This window comes from Falco rusticolus, chromosome 2 (assembly GCF_015220075.1).
Source record: "Falco rusticolus isolate bFalRus1 chromosome 2, bFalRus1.pri, whole genome shotgun sequence".
NCBI lineage: Eukaryota > Metazoa > Chordata > Aves > Falconiformes > Falconidae > Falco > Falco rusticolus.
In genome coordinates this window covers 42,223,487-42,240,266 of record NC_051188.1, presented here as the reverse complement: position 1 = coordinate 42,240,266, position 16,780 = coordinate 42,223,487, and the positions used below count along the sequence as shown (strand labels likewise).

At 33.8% G+C, this 16,780-nt stretch overlaps 1 protein-coding gene across 2 annotated transcripts in view; it reads left to right on the top strand.

Annotated features, from left to right (window-relative positions):
* The window catches only part of KLHL1 (kelch like family member 1), a 228,455-nt gene that overhangs the window by 185,728 nt on the left and 25,947 nt on the right, over nucleotides 1-16,780 (top strand). For both annotated transcript variants that reach the window (XM_037377835.1, XM_037377836.1), the window contains exon 7: nucleotides 748-972. In XM_037377835.1, coding sequence (XP_037233732.1) covers nucleotides 748-972 — 225 coding nt within the window. The remainder of the gene's footprint in view (nucleotides 1-747; nucleotides 973-16,780) is intronic.

The following is a 16,780-nucleotide window of genomic DNA, read 5'->3' as shown; positions in this document are numbered from 1 at the left end:
CACTTAATTTTATATCTCATCTTTGTATAATACATCCAACTTATTTTTAACAGCAGAGACTTCTTAATGACTTTTTTCATAATTAACTGGTAAGTTATTTTATACATAATGTTCTTTTTAGCTTTTAAGTTCATCTGTGAAAGTAATTCAAATTACTAAGCTCAGAAGAAAATTAATTTGATGGTATATGGAAATGTTCTTTAAAAATTTCGCCTGAGATTTAAGTACAACATTCTGTCCTTCCAGCACAAACATGTCTGAAAAAAACTATACGAGTACCTAAAATAAGAAAGAAAATATGAACTCAAACTAAAATACTACTTCTAATCTTTGATGAAAATATTTCACAGGCTTTTTTAATGCTTTATATAATATTGGAATCACTGCAACAATATATGTTAGCTAGTTGTGCCACTGAACTGTAAAAAGATATTGTAAAGTTAGAGCATACTGTTATTCAGACTTGGAATACTTTGATTTTATAGGGGCCATTTAGGTGGTGGTGGGGGGTGTGTGTGTGTTGAGTTTCCATGGGGATGGAAAGAAGTAATGTATATGTGTACACACACATACACACACTGCAGAGACTACATTATCTACAGAAAGAAAAAAAAAAAAAGTAAAGATGTTGGAACTAATCAGAAAAATAATATTAAAATTTTGACACTTCTAGGAAAAAATAAAAGTAAGCCAATGCCATGTTTGTACATATTTTGTATGTATTATTCTATTATTATGTCTCACCAGGTGCTACAACTATTGAAAAGTATGATCTCAGAACGAATATATGGATACAGGCTGGAGTGATGAATGGCAGGAGGCTTCAGTTTGGTGTTGCTGTCATCGATGACAAGCTGTTTGTCATTGGAGGCCGGGATGGTTTAAAGACATTAAATACTGTTGAATGTTACAATCCAAAGACCAAGGCATGGACTGTGTTACCACCAATGTCAACACATAGACATGGCTTAGGTAAGAAAAAAAAATGTTTTAAAAACATACCACATTTTTTGGATATGTAATTTGTAATGGAAAACAGTACTTTTAAGCTATCATAGCACTCTGAACAGTAGCAATAACTGATTACACTGTTCTTGTTAGATCACTAAGAATATATAAAAGGTTAAAGTACATTTTCATAATTTAGCAAAATAATACTGGAGGACAAAAAAACCCAACAAATGAAAGGCAGAGGAACTGGGAAAGAAATCCTGAAACTTATGTAAGTTATTGATAAAATTAAGGTTCGTATGCACTGATTTTGAAAAGTAAAATATTTATCAAATAATCAAGGTATTTATTTTTAATCAAAGCATTATGTGTTTTCATTTATCCAGTATGATAGAAAATGAAGGCTATAAACACTGTGTCAGTGATGGGCTGATGTACTTTAAAAAGTACTTGTAGCAATAGTTTTGTCATGACTGACAGCATATTTTCCCATAGCCTTTTTCAGATAAATTCTTTTTTGTTTTGGATTGTTTTTTTAACAGTATTATCCATACTACTGTCAGCATTAATCAAGCCACATTGTATTCTTGTTCTCTACTAAAAAAATATACATTTGGTAGGGTATTTTTATTATTTTTTAAATTAAGCAAAAGACAGAGATAGTGTTTTCTTGAACAAAAAGGTAGTAATTCTGTGTATCATATATATACGTAGAAAAAACCTCAAATTTATTCAATTACATAAATAGTTTTTGACATTTCAAAAATATCCTTTTTTATTTTGAATTATAGAGGGATGAGATTTTTTTGCTTAAGGAAAGGAGTTTGGAATCTATAGGACATACCTACCAGGATATAATTTTTATAAGGTGTATAAAAATGAACTGTTCATTATCTATTCTGCTAAAATTGCTTGGTGTGATAGAATCATTACAACATCGTGAGAAATAAAAACAGAAAAGACATGCTAGGTTATCAAGCCCATTCCCTTCAGTTACAATCAGCAGCAAGTCCTTTAGTGTACTACTGTGTCAATATCTCACAAAGTGAAGATGCTTTTCTATTTCCCCCCTGCTATTTGACACTTCTAATATGCATTTGTACAGTGGCTGGCATAATGCATTTTTGCTATTAAACATGTCCTGCAATAAAAAGTAGTGATGGGAATCTATGTCAAATGGCATCGTAAGACTAAATAGGTCTGTGATTTAGAATTGTTTCCGAAGTTTAATTATAGTGCTGTAGAAAGACATGCAATTTCTTTTTTTACCAGTGTTCCAGAATTTTACAGAATCTGTTATTACTTTCAATGGTGTTCCCAAGGATGGGAAAAATGCAACAGCTTCAGCTATAACACAGGAAAGTATTAAAAAACCATTAGGGAATGCTTGATAGAGAGAAAATTTTTCCCACTGATAAGAGGTATGGAACCATGTTTGAAACCCCTTTGTGATCACTTCAAAAAATATGTATTATTTTGGGCTGATAATTCTACAGATGTTTTTGGTCAATGGATTTTAAAAATACCTTTATACTTTAAGTAAAGCTGTTCAGGAATGTTGATGTTATGACTGGAGAAAAAAACGGTTTATTTTCTATAGGAGAAAAAAGGGAACACACAAAGAATTTGACCACTTGAGGGTTTTTTGGTTTTGTGTGGAATCACTTCTGAATTTTTATATTGCAGAAATTGGGGCTTTTTGTAAACAATGCATAAAATGAGGAAAGAATTGTAGCCTGGGATTTTATTTGTGATGATGAAAATGATTAAATGCAGTTGTTTGGGAAGCAATAGAGATGTTGTCTTTTTCTTTATTTGGATTTGCCTGAGTGTCATGATATATTATTCCCTGAGAAGTTTAGTTAATAGAATTAAATTGCTTTTTAAATTATAAATATTTGAGTATTTTTCCAGGAATCCCATAAAGTTATTGTTTTGAGTAAATGCCCTTTGTAATAAGAAGTTAATCTGCAGTAAGAAATCTTTTTTCATTTGTTTTCTAAAATATGTGTTATGTTATATTCATGTAGTGATAATGCTAGAGCTGTTCATATTGGATTTTGTATACAAGAATAGAAATATGCACCCATCCTTTAGAGTGATTTTTTTTTGTTGACATCAGCAAAAAAAAATCAGATGTAATTCATTGTAACTAAAGTCACAATGGAGCAATACAATTCGCTTTATTCCATCTTCATTTAATCTTCAGTAGAACTGTGTGTGTAGAAGTGGATGTATGTAGGAATGAGAAATGAGAAAATGAGAACTGACAGGTCTTGTAGTGAAAGTACACAGTGTAGGGTGTTGTATGTTAGTCTCATCGCTGTCAGTGGAAGATGACTGGAAGCTGTGGTAGGGGTGGTGCTTGGAATAAGTGATGCTAAACTGCAAAAAAGAAAGGGTGGGCTGTGGGATCCAAAACTAGCATTTCAACAGTGATTCTAATATCCCTGTCAAGTAGGCTATAGAACAGTATGGAATATGAAAGAGTAATGAGAAATGTTAACAGATGAAAAGATTGTGGAGAAACTGCAGTATCGGTCGAAAAGCTGGTAAGTTACCTCACAAAGGGAATAGGTAAAATTAGAGCTAACAAATAAAAAAAAAAGATAGGACTTTCTATTTATTTTGGCCAGAATCAAGGACATGATTACCCTCTTTTTGATCCATAAATAATAATGGTACCTAAATACATATATATGTATACCAATTCCAATATACATGATACGTGTGTATATATATGTATACATGTCCATATAATTAATATATATTATGATGCACCTGTGTGTATGTACATATACACACACACACACGTATCTGATTAGTCTAAACTTATTGCATCTTTTTTTCCTGTGGACATTGTGATTCATAGCACTTTCAGTGCTATATATATTTCAGTCCATAATACAGAACTAGTAGCATTTTACAGCTTACAAGTTATAAACTACCTTCCACTTCATCACAAAGTAAATGAAATCAGTTTACCTGCATTAGAAGTATGCATTTATTTCCCAATCTGTGTGCCTGTGGAAAAGCTGTAGGTCCTTTCCTTGCATTGTCACCAATTATAGAGTATGAAATGTCCAAGTGTGAAGAAGTTTAACTGATAGCTGAATTCCAAATGCATCTGTGTACTTAAGACATTGCTGAAACTGATAATATTAAGGAGGTTTGAATGTTTATTAAATACTTCATTTCTTAGTAATTTTACTTCTCATAGAGGACTGTTTTTGAAATAATACATTTAAAGTTGATGCTTCTATTCATTTAAATTTTCTCCTCTGCACGTCAAGTACAAAATTGAATACAGTAATATTTCCTAAATCATGAGGCACAATTAATTTCATATGGATGTAAATTTGCATTAAACACTAATGACAAAAATGATAAACCAAAACACTGACACCACTCAAGGTGGAAATTTGCAATAGAGGCATGCAGATATAGATTTCCGAAACTATTGTTGTGATTCTTTAACAGGACTATACATACGAAAATTTACAGAGAATAGAAATGCAGTTAAATGTGTTACAAGTTTTAAGAATAATATATGCTACATAAAGTTTAATAAAGTGAACTGCTTACCCAGCAAGATATTTTTGGTTGGTTTATTTAGGGGAAAGGGAGGTTATTTTGCTGTGTCTTAACATAGAGAACTAACCGCTATGAATTATCTAATAATGATAATTAAATCCTGCCTATTCAAAGACAAATTATGAAACTTGCTTGTATTTTAAAAAAAATAATTTTCTATTAACTCTGAAAAATTTCTAGAAATACTAGGCTCAGTTTTCATCATTTCACTCAGATGATTATTTCTAGTGATCTTCTATACCCCACAGATATAACTCTTAAGATTTATGTGCAGACTTGCACATGATAGAGTTATGTCATGAAATCACTCTCAATGGAATGATAGTGAAAATTCTTAAGATCTTTTGATTATTTGTGTCATTTAAAGTTCTTAAGATGAAAACCTTTGGTTAAAAGAAAAAATATTACTTGGGACTAGATAATTTTACTGAATCTTTCATTTCCATTAAAGTAATGCTTATTATATAGTAATTCAAATCCTTGTTAACTGTTCAGAATATTCTTACATTTTCTATCTTTATTTTAATCACTATCGATAGCTGTCTGGAGAAAGTGTGTTAAATCAACATGTCATGGGAACATAGTGTAATAATTTCTTTATCAGAAACTACTTAAAGAAATTATTCATCATGAGAAATGCATGATCCTTATTACCAATGATTCATGACCCTATACTGATGAGTCAACATAAGATCCTGAGTATTAATAATGAAAATTAGTACTGAAGTGCAGATTGATGTAAATTTAGCTTTATGCTTTCATTGATGCAAAATGTCACAAAAATTTATGTCCTGCATAATGAATCTGTCTTGGCTTTGATTTTATTCTAACTACATGGCAAATCTCAGAAGGAAAATACACGTAGATGTAAATATAAAGACATTAATCAATTTAAGCCTATACATTTTAAAAATAATTAAATGATGGTTTATTTTTAACTACTTTTAAAAGAAGTATTTCATAGCTGTCATGTTTTAAAATTAATGAGATGCTTTCCAAAGAATTTTTAAATTTTCAAAAAGTAATTACTGTTTATCAAATATTTTTAAAGTGTGTGATAGCTTAAGGCATATTTACAAACTCTACAGCTTTAAAGAATTAAGAATTTATGGTAGGATTCATCCCCCTAGGTAGGAATATATATAAAATAATAGAACAACTGAACTGGCATAGTCCCATTAAAAAAAAAAAAAAATATCATATTTAGGATTAAACACCTGGAGCAGTTCCTGCCTCTCAAAGTAGAAAAAAGATTATTGGGAAGACTGTAAGCTGGAAATCTGCTTACTGAATCTGCCTTTTATTTGTAATAAAAAAGCCTACATCAATTTTATCCATATTGGAAGTTGATTGTCAACCTATTACCAAGTTTTGTACTACTGAAAGAAAAAAAAAAAAGCTAACTTTATTTTTTTATATTCTATTTTATATGTATGATTGAATTAATATATAAAAAACCTTTCAAATTGGAAGGTACTTCTTGTGTAATTAACAAAGAACATCTTGGCTGGGCTGTACAGTTCATTCTTACAACCATTTCAGCAATGGTCTGTCATGATTGCCGTATGAGTGTGATTACACTGCTGCTGTTTGCTTGAAAGATCTCCTTTCAATTTACAGTTTATTCATGAAGTTGTTAGAGTGAATCTCTTGCTGTTTGTTCTCTACTTTTTGACTGAATACTAGATAACATTATTGCTAGGAACCACAGCTCACTCACAAAACGGCAGGAATTCAACTGATATTAAAGAAGAATTAAATGTTAGGAAGTTTAACCTGGAACTGGGATGTTTTCCAGGACTTTAATCCTTTAACTTCTAATTTATTTATTTTTAAAAAATCTAAAAATGACTCCTGAAAATAATTAAAAAGCAAACAAACAAACAAAAGATAAATAATCTGTAAGTTATTTACATCTTCAAAAATCTTAAAAAGCTACTTGGGTGGTATTAATTTAACCAAATATAGATATCTGCATCTTAGTAAACTCCCTTTATAGTAACAGAGAAAAATAAATGACTCAAAGATGGATGTCATCTTAATTTAATAGATCCTAGGGTAAAAGGTTAAAAATGAAAGAATGAGCATAAACAAGGACCCACACAAGTCATATTGACACTTCAGATGCAGATAACCTTTGCACAGCAGAAGACTGCCCACTTGCAAGGCTGGCTACCATCATTCAGCAAAATATTGTATTACATTGGTTATATTCCACTGAAGTCAAGTTAAAGTCTTAAAATAAAGCTATAAATCTTTTGGTTTAGAATTTTTGTGAAGCCAAATGTTAGTACCAATATAAATCTTTTAATCTACCAAGAAATTCCCAGAATCAAAGCATCATATAAGAGATCATACTTGGACAGTCTTCCTAGTCTTTAGAGACAGAAGACTCTAAATCCTTTCTTTGTAAGGGCATTTCAGTCTACAGCCTGAGAGATGATTTGAGTACCACAGCTTGAATTACCTTATAAGCTGTACTTGACAATAGGCAGGTCTTTTTTTCATTTCAGTGAAAAATTAAAACTAATAGATTGGGCTAACTTTATTCAGTTATACAGAAACTAAGAATCTGGATTTGTACAGAAACAGACTCAAAGCAATAACAGTTCCCTATAGCTCAAATTTTTTTATCATGGCCATTGACTTTGAAATGTCATTTTACACTTCTGGCTTTAGATTTGATTTTTGCCTATAACAATGTGGATGAACAGAGTAAATGCACCAAGCGTAGTTGCAGAATCTTGACAACGTTTTCATTTTCCTTTAAAACACAGAAGAAAAGACTCATAAGTAACTCCTTCTTAGCCAAATGTGACAGAATATTCTCTGCTATTCCAATATAGTCCTATGTAGTTGCAATTGTTTAGGTATAGCCTAAAGAAAAAAAAAATATTGCAAAAATTAACAAATGTTGCTTTCCAAAAAGTAATCCACTTCTAAGAAACAAGACTGAACATTTTTCTAAATAAAGGTAGTATTTGGCAATTGCATTTATATGAGAACATATAGAATCAGCCTGTTCCTAGCCTTATGTCGCTTTTAAGTGCTTGACATAACAGAGTATAGCCAAAAATCTCACAGAGAAATCATTGCATTTGGTCCTGGACCAAAACGCTCCCTGGGTAATACTTCATTGGTAGATTCAGCCATTGCATTAGTCCTGCAGTGAGGATTTGGACTCGCTGCATAACATTTTTCTTAATAGCAACATACTAAAATTAAGCTTCAGGTCAATACAAGAGTTTTCTATCAAATATGACTAGAATAAAAGCTTCAGTGTTGGCCTATGAAAAAAAGAAGTGTCATTTAAAAAAAAAAAGTCTGGGTTGTCTTTTTATAGGAATATTTTATGTTGCTTGCTGTGCTAGCCATGTATAAGAAAACTTGAAAAATTATAATTAAGCATGAATAAAAATATTTTACAGTGTAGATAGATCAGTTAGATTATACTTTGGACTTGTTAAATTCAGAAGTGAGTTAACCTAGAATTTTCTATTGAAAATAATAATAAAAAAGCCATACTAAATAATTTTAAATATTTGGTATAGCAAAGCTAACTTAGATTCCACTAATGAGTTGCACTAGAACTTTTAAAAAGAAACCCAAAGGTGTCGTATTGGGTATTCATGCATGTGTGCATGGATGATTTTAGAGATGTCCAATATAGAGATATTCTTGAAAAACTGTTTAAGGTACAAAATTGTAAAACAAAATGAAATAGGAAATTTGTAGGAAAACTATTTAAATAAAACTAACAAAATAATGAAGTAAGTGATACCTTAAAGCTAGAGGTAACATAGGTAGTATCAATGGGACCACTTACCAGTTTAGTACTTTCTGGTGGAATTATTTCTTAATATATAATAAAATGGGTGGAAAAAAAACCTGCCAACACAAATAACTATTAAAATAAATTTATTCTACATAATAAAAGTTCAACAAATAAAATAGTCATGAAGCAAATATTTTTAATTCCTTTGCTTTCACGTGATGAAATAAAGAAAAAGTCATATTTTTAACAAAAAATTTCTAAAATTTCAGCAGATTTTAAAAATATGTCTTTAGTGCAAATATCAGAAAAAGTTTCAGATACTGGAGACCATTATAGTTCCATAATAGCAAAGCAGTATCTGATCATATTGAAACAAGTGAAGGAGAAACCATAGGTAACGCATAGGCTGATAACACAAATTTATAATGAACAGGTCATTACAATAAGAATTATGCAGATTAAAGATACAGTTTATGAGGACAATATGGAGAGTGATCGCCTTGCTTCATTTAATGCCAAATAAACTGTTTGGAGACAAAGCCTTTAAAGACTGAGTGTTAATAACATTTTTAAAAGCTTTGACCAGGAAAACACAAGCTAGAGGATTCATGAGCAGAGTAGATCAGATACACAGCAATGTAGCAAAACCAGTTATTGTACAGGTTGGCTGAGTTTTACCTGAGTTTTTCATAAAACATTATAAAATACAGATTATTGCTTGTTCAACACTGAAAATCTAATGATAAATGAATGATACCACTCCTTAGTCCCAGATTGAAGGATATTTCAGTGAAAGTTTAACTTTCAACTTCTATTTTAAAAAAAATTGCCATGGCATTTAAGCGATGATGTTATTTTAGATAATGCTGAAGTCCCAATAAATACATGTTTGTCTATGGAGTTACAATCTATCAGAAAAGCCTTCAAGGTACAGTAGAAACCATTAAAGTAGATTAGAAATATAAATAAAAATTTGATACAGCCCTAACATTTACATCCATGGTAACTGTAAAACAAACTCCGAAAATGTAGAGAATAAAGGAGATTTTTTTTTTTTCTTTCTTCACTAGCTTGCGGGATAGCATCTTTTTATGTATTGCTGGGCTACAAAGGAGGCAAAAATGGCAAATTCACATTTTCCATTAAAAGATAAACAAAAATCAATAGGGTTGGGTTTGTTTTTTTGGGGTTGTTTTTTTTTTTTTTTTTGGGGGGGGGGGGTTGGTTGGTTTTAAAAGTTTTACAGCAAAGTAATTCCTAATTCTATGTATGCTGCATGGATGTAAAAGAAACCACTATGGGGAGAGAAAAAAGTAGAGAGGTCATACACAGATGCATGAGAATCTGAGATTCCATTTTAGACATCAGGGCAGATACAAACCTGCAGTGTACTCATGCACAGGAGGCTGGAGATGAGAGCTAGGAAGAAAGAAATGTAAGTAAAATGAGAAGAATTGAAACCAACAGGCTGATCTTGTAGTACCTCATACCCTATTGGTACGCTAAAGCTGTAATTATTTATGGTTAATTAATTTAACCAAAAATGCTCTAAGCACTTTTAAGAATTCTTGAAAGATATAAGCATATTTTTTTGCAGAATGTTTACTACAATGCCAAGAGATAGAACACTGGATAAAGGAAAATTTTCCAGATACTAGCTTGTTAGAGTATACTGACAGCTCAGAACAATATAGCCCTTCATACTTCTGCACATGTATAATACTGACCAAATTCTACTGCATTAGGCAATGTCATTCCACATTTCCAGATGTATGCAGCTTCATTGTTGGATAAATACTCTGAGCAAATGGCCATGATATCTGTTCAAATCAAGCTTAAATCAACAGAGCTCTGAGTTTGATGCATTCTATACATGTAAAATCTGCAGTATATTCTGCTCATACAGGACGTCTGAGATGCTTTTGGACTTTGACATATGGACAGTCATAAACAATACTCTCAGTCATGAAGAATGCATTCATGTATCATATATGTGCTTCATGAGTACAGAGAAAAATGTCCGTCACTTTGGTATTTGTGCAACATGGAGTTTCCACCTTTAATCTACCCCTTCTTCATTTACAATCTTGTACAAAACATTACCCACTAGCATTAAGTTAACAGTATGAATGCAATGGGAAAGAGAACAGGTCAAGGAGAAAGACTCATGTCCCAAAAAGGTTCTGTGAGTCAAGATCCTGTTGGAAATACCTTGCTTTTCTGCAATGGTAAATCTTTCCGGGTACATCAGCACCTCACAAGGCAGTGCTATGCTGGAGGTGTGCGTTCTCCCTCTCTATGTGGTGATTTCTGTGCACAGAAAAAAAAAAAAGAAAGAAAGAAAGAAACCAAACAAGCAAAAAAAAACCCCAAACCTATAACCACCTAAGCATTGAGTGGAATAGTTCATCAACAGACTAGCTTACCAGAGCACAGGAATACTCTGACATAGCTATATTGTTTACTCTTTCAGAAGCAGCTGTTGAGAGATTAGTCTGAGAATCTTTCTTTTATGCTATATAGACTAGTACCTCTATGTTAAATTGTTGTTATTTTTTGAATGTTGAAATCTCAGGGGAAATATGTCATTCTATCTGCTTTCACTGTTTGTTGACAGAAGACCTGAGCCTTTTAAAGTATTTTCTCTGCAATATTGATTTGCTTGTATATTAGATCTTTGCTTTGGATTTTTCTCCTAATCATTGGGAACATTACAGGGATATTTTTTTCTGAATTATTAAGTACCTTCTCATTGTACTTTGCACCCTTATTAAGTAGTAGATCATGACCCACTTCACTAAAGAGCTACAAATCATAATGGAAGCACTTATAATAATTTTTGAATCATGTTCTCAGGATAATAGTATGGCAGAGTTGAGAATATGGTGTCTCATCTACAAAACTGAATGTAAATAAAGAGGTGGCAGGCAGGTCTTTATTTCTGTAAATTTCCATTATATTAACATGTCAGTATCCTATCTTCTGGCCCAAGAGGGCAGGGATGTTTTTAAAATTCTTTTAATCAGCCTTTATAACCTGTCTGTGAATAAACATTAGAAGAGATATTTTCAACAATGTGTCATTGATTATTCACTAAGGAAGGTAGGTCAGGTCTAAATTATCACATACAAAATTCCCAGCTTGGCCTACGGCAGTCCTATATGCAGCATCCAGAAAATGATACTTGTATTCCACACCCAATGAAGATTATGGTTGTGAAAATTAAATAGCAGGTTTAAATAATTGATGTATAATTTAAAACAAATTGGACTTTACCATCATTACTTTTCTTTATGTTGACACCAGTAGTATGGAAGAAAAGTGGTTTAAGACTTGAATAGAACAGAGTAAGGAAAAGCAGCAGTATTAGTTACAATTAATACAGAATTGTCTAAGTATGCTGCTGTGGATATGGGTGAGAATGTGGTAGAAATTTACAGCTACCTGGAAACTAAATAAATGCAGAACCTAAAATGGTGGAATAAAGCCTAGGTGTTACTTAATCATGTTTAATACTTGGATAACCATTCACTGATTGATTTGTCTCCTCACATTCAGTGTTGTGATACCATATATATCTGCCCTCTTCTTAAAAGGTAACTTCCCTATTTAAGAAATTAGTTGTTGGATACAGGTTTATCCTTCCCAGTTAAAATTCTGTGTCTCTACAAATACCTAAATGCAGAGACTACAGTAAAGCTAACAACACAGCCAGGGGTTTTTTTTTTCTTCCATTTCGTATCCAAAAGTGTCAGTATGAATATTTCCTGTTATTTTGTAAAAACTGATGCTTTTTAAAATTTCACTGTATGAAATCAGGTCTATCATGCAGATAAGGAAATGCAGAGTTAAAAATATGATAGGCAGTGTTCCCTTATTTTGTAACATCACAGTAAAGCAACTTAAAAATCCCATTCCAATCTCCAAGCATAAATAATATTGAAACTGTACAGATCTCAGAACCTAATTAGACATAATAGGATTTTTGCTGCATAGCTTTGTGAAGGCAATCAAAAGGAATATGCCTGCCATTGCACACTGGACAATATTCATTTTTAGTTCTCATTTAGCTAAAAAATAACACAATAACACTGTTGGCTGTCATAACTCCCCAAGTCTAAATGCTTAGGAGAACTGTTTTCTAGACAGAAAAAATTTGCCTTCCCAGTGTATAGTAACATGGTACTACAACTTACTATCCTTCTTTCTTGGACTGGGTTTTTTTTTTTTTTGGTGTCCGTGTAAATTTGACTCCAAAGTTTATGTTACTGTTTTAATTTTTTTATTATTATTTTTTTTTTTTTTTAGTTCAGGAATCTGCCAGTTTCAGACTGTACTAATGAAAAGCAATATGTTGGGACACAATTTACCTAGGGCACTTTTTAATCAAGACTATATATATTCCCAAAAAAGCATCTTTATTACAGGAAACAGTTCAATAGGTGCTGACTTTTGTATGACTGAATAAATAGCAAACATTGAGTTAATAAGCTTTTCATGATTTTCAAGGAAACATTGAGATTTCTTTGTACTGTAGTGACTGTATCTAGTTACTCAATATACTACTAGAAAATATCTCCTCTGAAGAAAAAGTTGTTTCCTTTCCTAGAAGAAATACTCACAGTTGGGTTTCCAGTCTCAGCTGTCCAGCAACTGTACGAGAACTAGCAAAGCCAAACTGTTCAGAATGTCATGAAAATGAAAGTAATTAATCAAAAGATGGATAGGATAAATTAGTCCCATAATGTCAGGATTTCTACAAATTAAAAAAGCATAAGATCTGATTCCCTTAATTTCCGGTTTCCTTATCCAGATAAATAGTAACCTTGATTCATTTTTATGTAATTCTCTTACAATAAAAGCCTCCCTTTCTGGATATATGATTGCTTTTCTCAGCAAACAACAACAGAGCACTATTATCATGTGGATTGTGAAGTCCAAGAGGTTTTCTTCTTTTTTATGTGCCTTAAACTGGTTTTGTCAAATTGTTGAAGTTGAGGTGCAGGAAGAAAAGTTGTGAGTAACTTCTGACCTTTCTCTTACCTTAACAAACAGTCCTGAAAGAGCTAACAATATTATTCTTGTGTGCATTTTGCTTAATGACAATAAGACTTGAAATGTCAGCTGGATATTAGATTTTTCTCATTTAGGAACAGGAAAAGCCCAGTCTATATAATATGTTTTAATAAAACCATTATCTACATTCGGAGTGTAACTATAGATGGATGTTTATTATCTAGTGGGCATAGAACACAGAAACCAACAAAACGCAATTATGTACTATGATGCCACTCTAGTGTAGGACACTTACAGTGAAAATGAAAATCTTCATGATTCAAGATGAACTCTGATCTTCTAACACACTGTTCAGTATCTTGACTACAAAAAGATGAAAAATCTTATGTCAAGGGACCATGCAGAAATTGGCTGTACCAATTAGAAAAAATGAAATTTATATAGAGTTAGTACCTTTGCTCTTTATGGAGGAGGAATTCTGCAGCGTGCTAATAGGATTGGAATTCTGACATTTCAACACAGACTACTTAATTTTATTTTTTTTTTCTATTAAAACAAATGACCTGAAACATTCAGAAAACAGTTTGTTTCATCAGTTTTACTGGAAAATATTTTGCTTTGTGGTCTTGGTAGAATGTATCCTTTAAGACCACTGGGGGCACCTTATGGCAGCCTTCCAGTACCTCAAGTGGGCATACCAGAAAGCTGGAGAGGGACTTTTTACAGGGGCAGGTAGTGATAGGACAAGAGGAATGGCTTTAAACTGAGAGTAGATTTTGATTAGATATTAGGAAGAAATTCTTCACTATGAGGGTGGTGAGACCCTGGGACAGGTTGTCCAGAGAAGCTTTGGATGCCCCATCCCTGGAAGTGTTCAAGGCCAGGCTGGATGGGGCTTTTGAGCAACCTGGTCTAGTGGAAAGTGGTCCTGCCTATGGCAGGGGGGTCAGAACTAGGTGATCTTTAAGGCTCCTTCCAACCCAAACCATTCTATGATTCTATGATTTCAATTGCAGTATTGCCATTTGTGGTTATCATGGACTGTTCAGTAACTTCAGTACAGGTTTTGATACAAAGATAAGATGTACTGCACTCCGTTCTGTGTGATGGGGAGGCTAAAGGTAACACCTTTGGGGCTATCCTTTAATTCATATATGTGATATGAAAATCCCATAGCAGTTCTGGCATCTAAGCTCCAAGAGCAAACCATAAGAACCAGTAATGCTTGAATATTGATTTTTCTTATATATGACACCATCTGCTCTGGAATTCTTCATTATGACACAGTCTGCTGTAACGTAAAGGCTGTATTTATTTATTTATTTGCTTAGGGTTGGAGATGTGTGGGGGTGTGGTGGTGGTGTGTTACCATATCACTACTACTCATTATAATTTTTTGAAACATATGGTGCAAGCACGGCCTAATGGTGAAAATAAATATTTCTGATTGCTTAGAACTTTTCTAAACTTGGCTTCTTAGGAAACATAATGCAAGAATCAGACAGTGGGGTTTAATAGATAGGTGCGTCCAATCACAGGTAATAGGGACAGCCAACAAATGCAACAGTTTTTGCAGCACGTTCCACAAAAGGTGGCCAGAAACTCTACTGAGGGCACTGCAATGGTGGCTCCAAGGAATACGGCTCTGGAGACAAGAGGGGCCCAGGAAAGCTGATAGTTTTTTCAAGGATCACCTCCTTTAAGCTCAAAGAATTTCCATCTTGGTGTGCAGGAGATCAAGCACAGGCAGTAGGAGGCCTGAGTGGATGGATGGAGAACTCCTGATGAAATTTAAACTAAAAAAGGAAGCATGCAAGAGGTGAAAACTGGACAAGTGACCCAGGAGAAGTACACAAGTGCTGTCTGAGCTCGTAGGGATTAGGTTAGGAAAGCCAAAGGTCATTTTGAGTTGAATCTTATGAATGACTTGAAGAGAAACAAGAAAGGCTTCCACAGGTCCTTCAACGGCAAAATGAAGACTAGGGAAAATGTGAGCTCACTGCTGACTGGGCAGGGGACCTGGTGAGAAAGACCACCAAAAAGGCTGAAATACTCAATACTTTCTTTGCCTCAGTCTTGTAAGACTGGCTTCAGGAGTTCTAGGTCCCTTAAACCAGAGAGGGAAGTCTGAAACAAGGAAGACTTACCCTTTGTTGGGGAGGATCAAATTAAGGAACATTTAAGCAAGCTGGACACATCCAAATGCATGGAACCTGAAAACATGCACCCACAAGAACTAAGGGAGCTGGCCGATGCCATTGTGAGGCCACTCTCAATTATCTTTGAAAGGTCATGGTTATCAGGAAAGGTTCCCAAGGACTGCAAGAAACCAAATGCCACTTGTGTCTTCAAAAAGGGGATGAAGGATGTGGAAAGATACAAACCAGTCACCCTCACAATGAACCATGAGAAGGTGATGGAGAAAATAATACTGGAACTCTTTCAGTCCATGTAAGGGTTAGAAGTTGACTGGGAATAGTCAACATGAACTTAAAAAAAAATATAAATAATTCCTGACCAACCTGAGTAGCTGAATAACTGCCAGGATCAAAGAGCAGTAACCAGCAGCACCAAGTCCAGCTGGAAGAAGCTATAATTGTGATGTTTCCAAGGGGCCAGCGTGTTCGTCATCTTCATTAAAGACCTATATGATGGGAAAAAAAACACTCTCAGGAAGTTAGTAACAAAAACAGTGAGGAGAGTTGGCTATGCTGCCATCAGTGAGATGACAACAGGGTGGAAAATGAGCTGACAGAAGTCTTACAAGTTTCAACAAAGGCAAATGCCATGTCCTGCAGTTGGAGAGGAACAACCCCATGTTCCAGTGCAGGCTGGGGGCTGATTGGCAGGAAAGCAGTCAGCAGAAAAGGTCCTGGGGGTCCTGGTGGACAAGAAGTTGGACAAGAGCCAGTAATGCCTGCTTGCAGCAAAGAAGGTCAACAGTATCCTGTGTTGCATTAGGACGAGTGTTGTCAGCAGGATGAGGGAGATAGTCTTTCCCCGCTACTCAGCCCTAGTGAAACACACCTGGAGTACTGCATCCAGTTCTGGGCTCTCCACCACAAAAGAGACATTGTCGTATTGAAGTGAGTGCAGCAAAGGGCCACAAAGATGATTAAGGGACTGGAACATCTCACGCATGAGGAGAGTCAGAGAAGCATGATGACATGAATCTCACACCAAACCAACATTTTTATTTTGGCAGTTTTCTAACTGCAACATTTCCTTGTGTCAATGTAAGATTAATTTATGTGGAAATGGAATTGAACATCATGGTAGTAAAGTATGTAGGACATATTCAGTAAGGTCAGACAAGTTCAGAGAACACCATGAACTTTAAAATCCCATTGAATTCACAACACAACAGCAAGTGGTAAATGCAAAGTAAAAGGCATTGAGGAAAAAATCTGAAGGAATCATGCATCTCACAGGACTCCACATGCA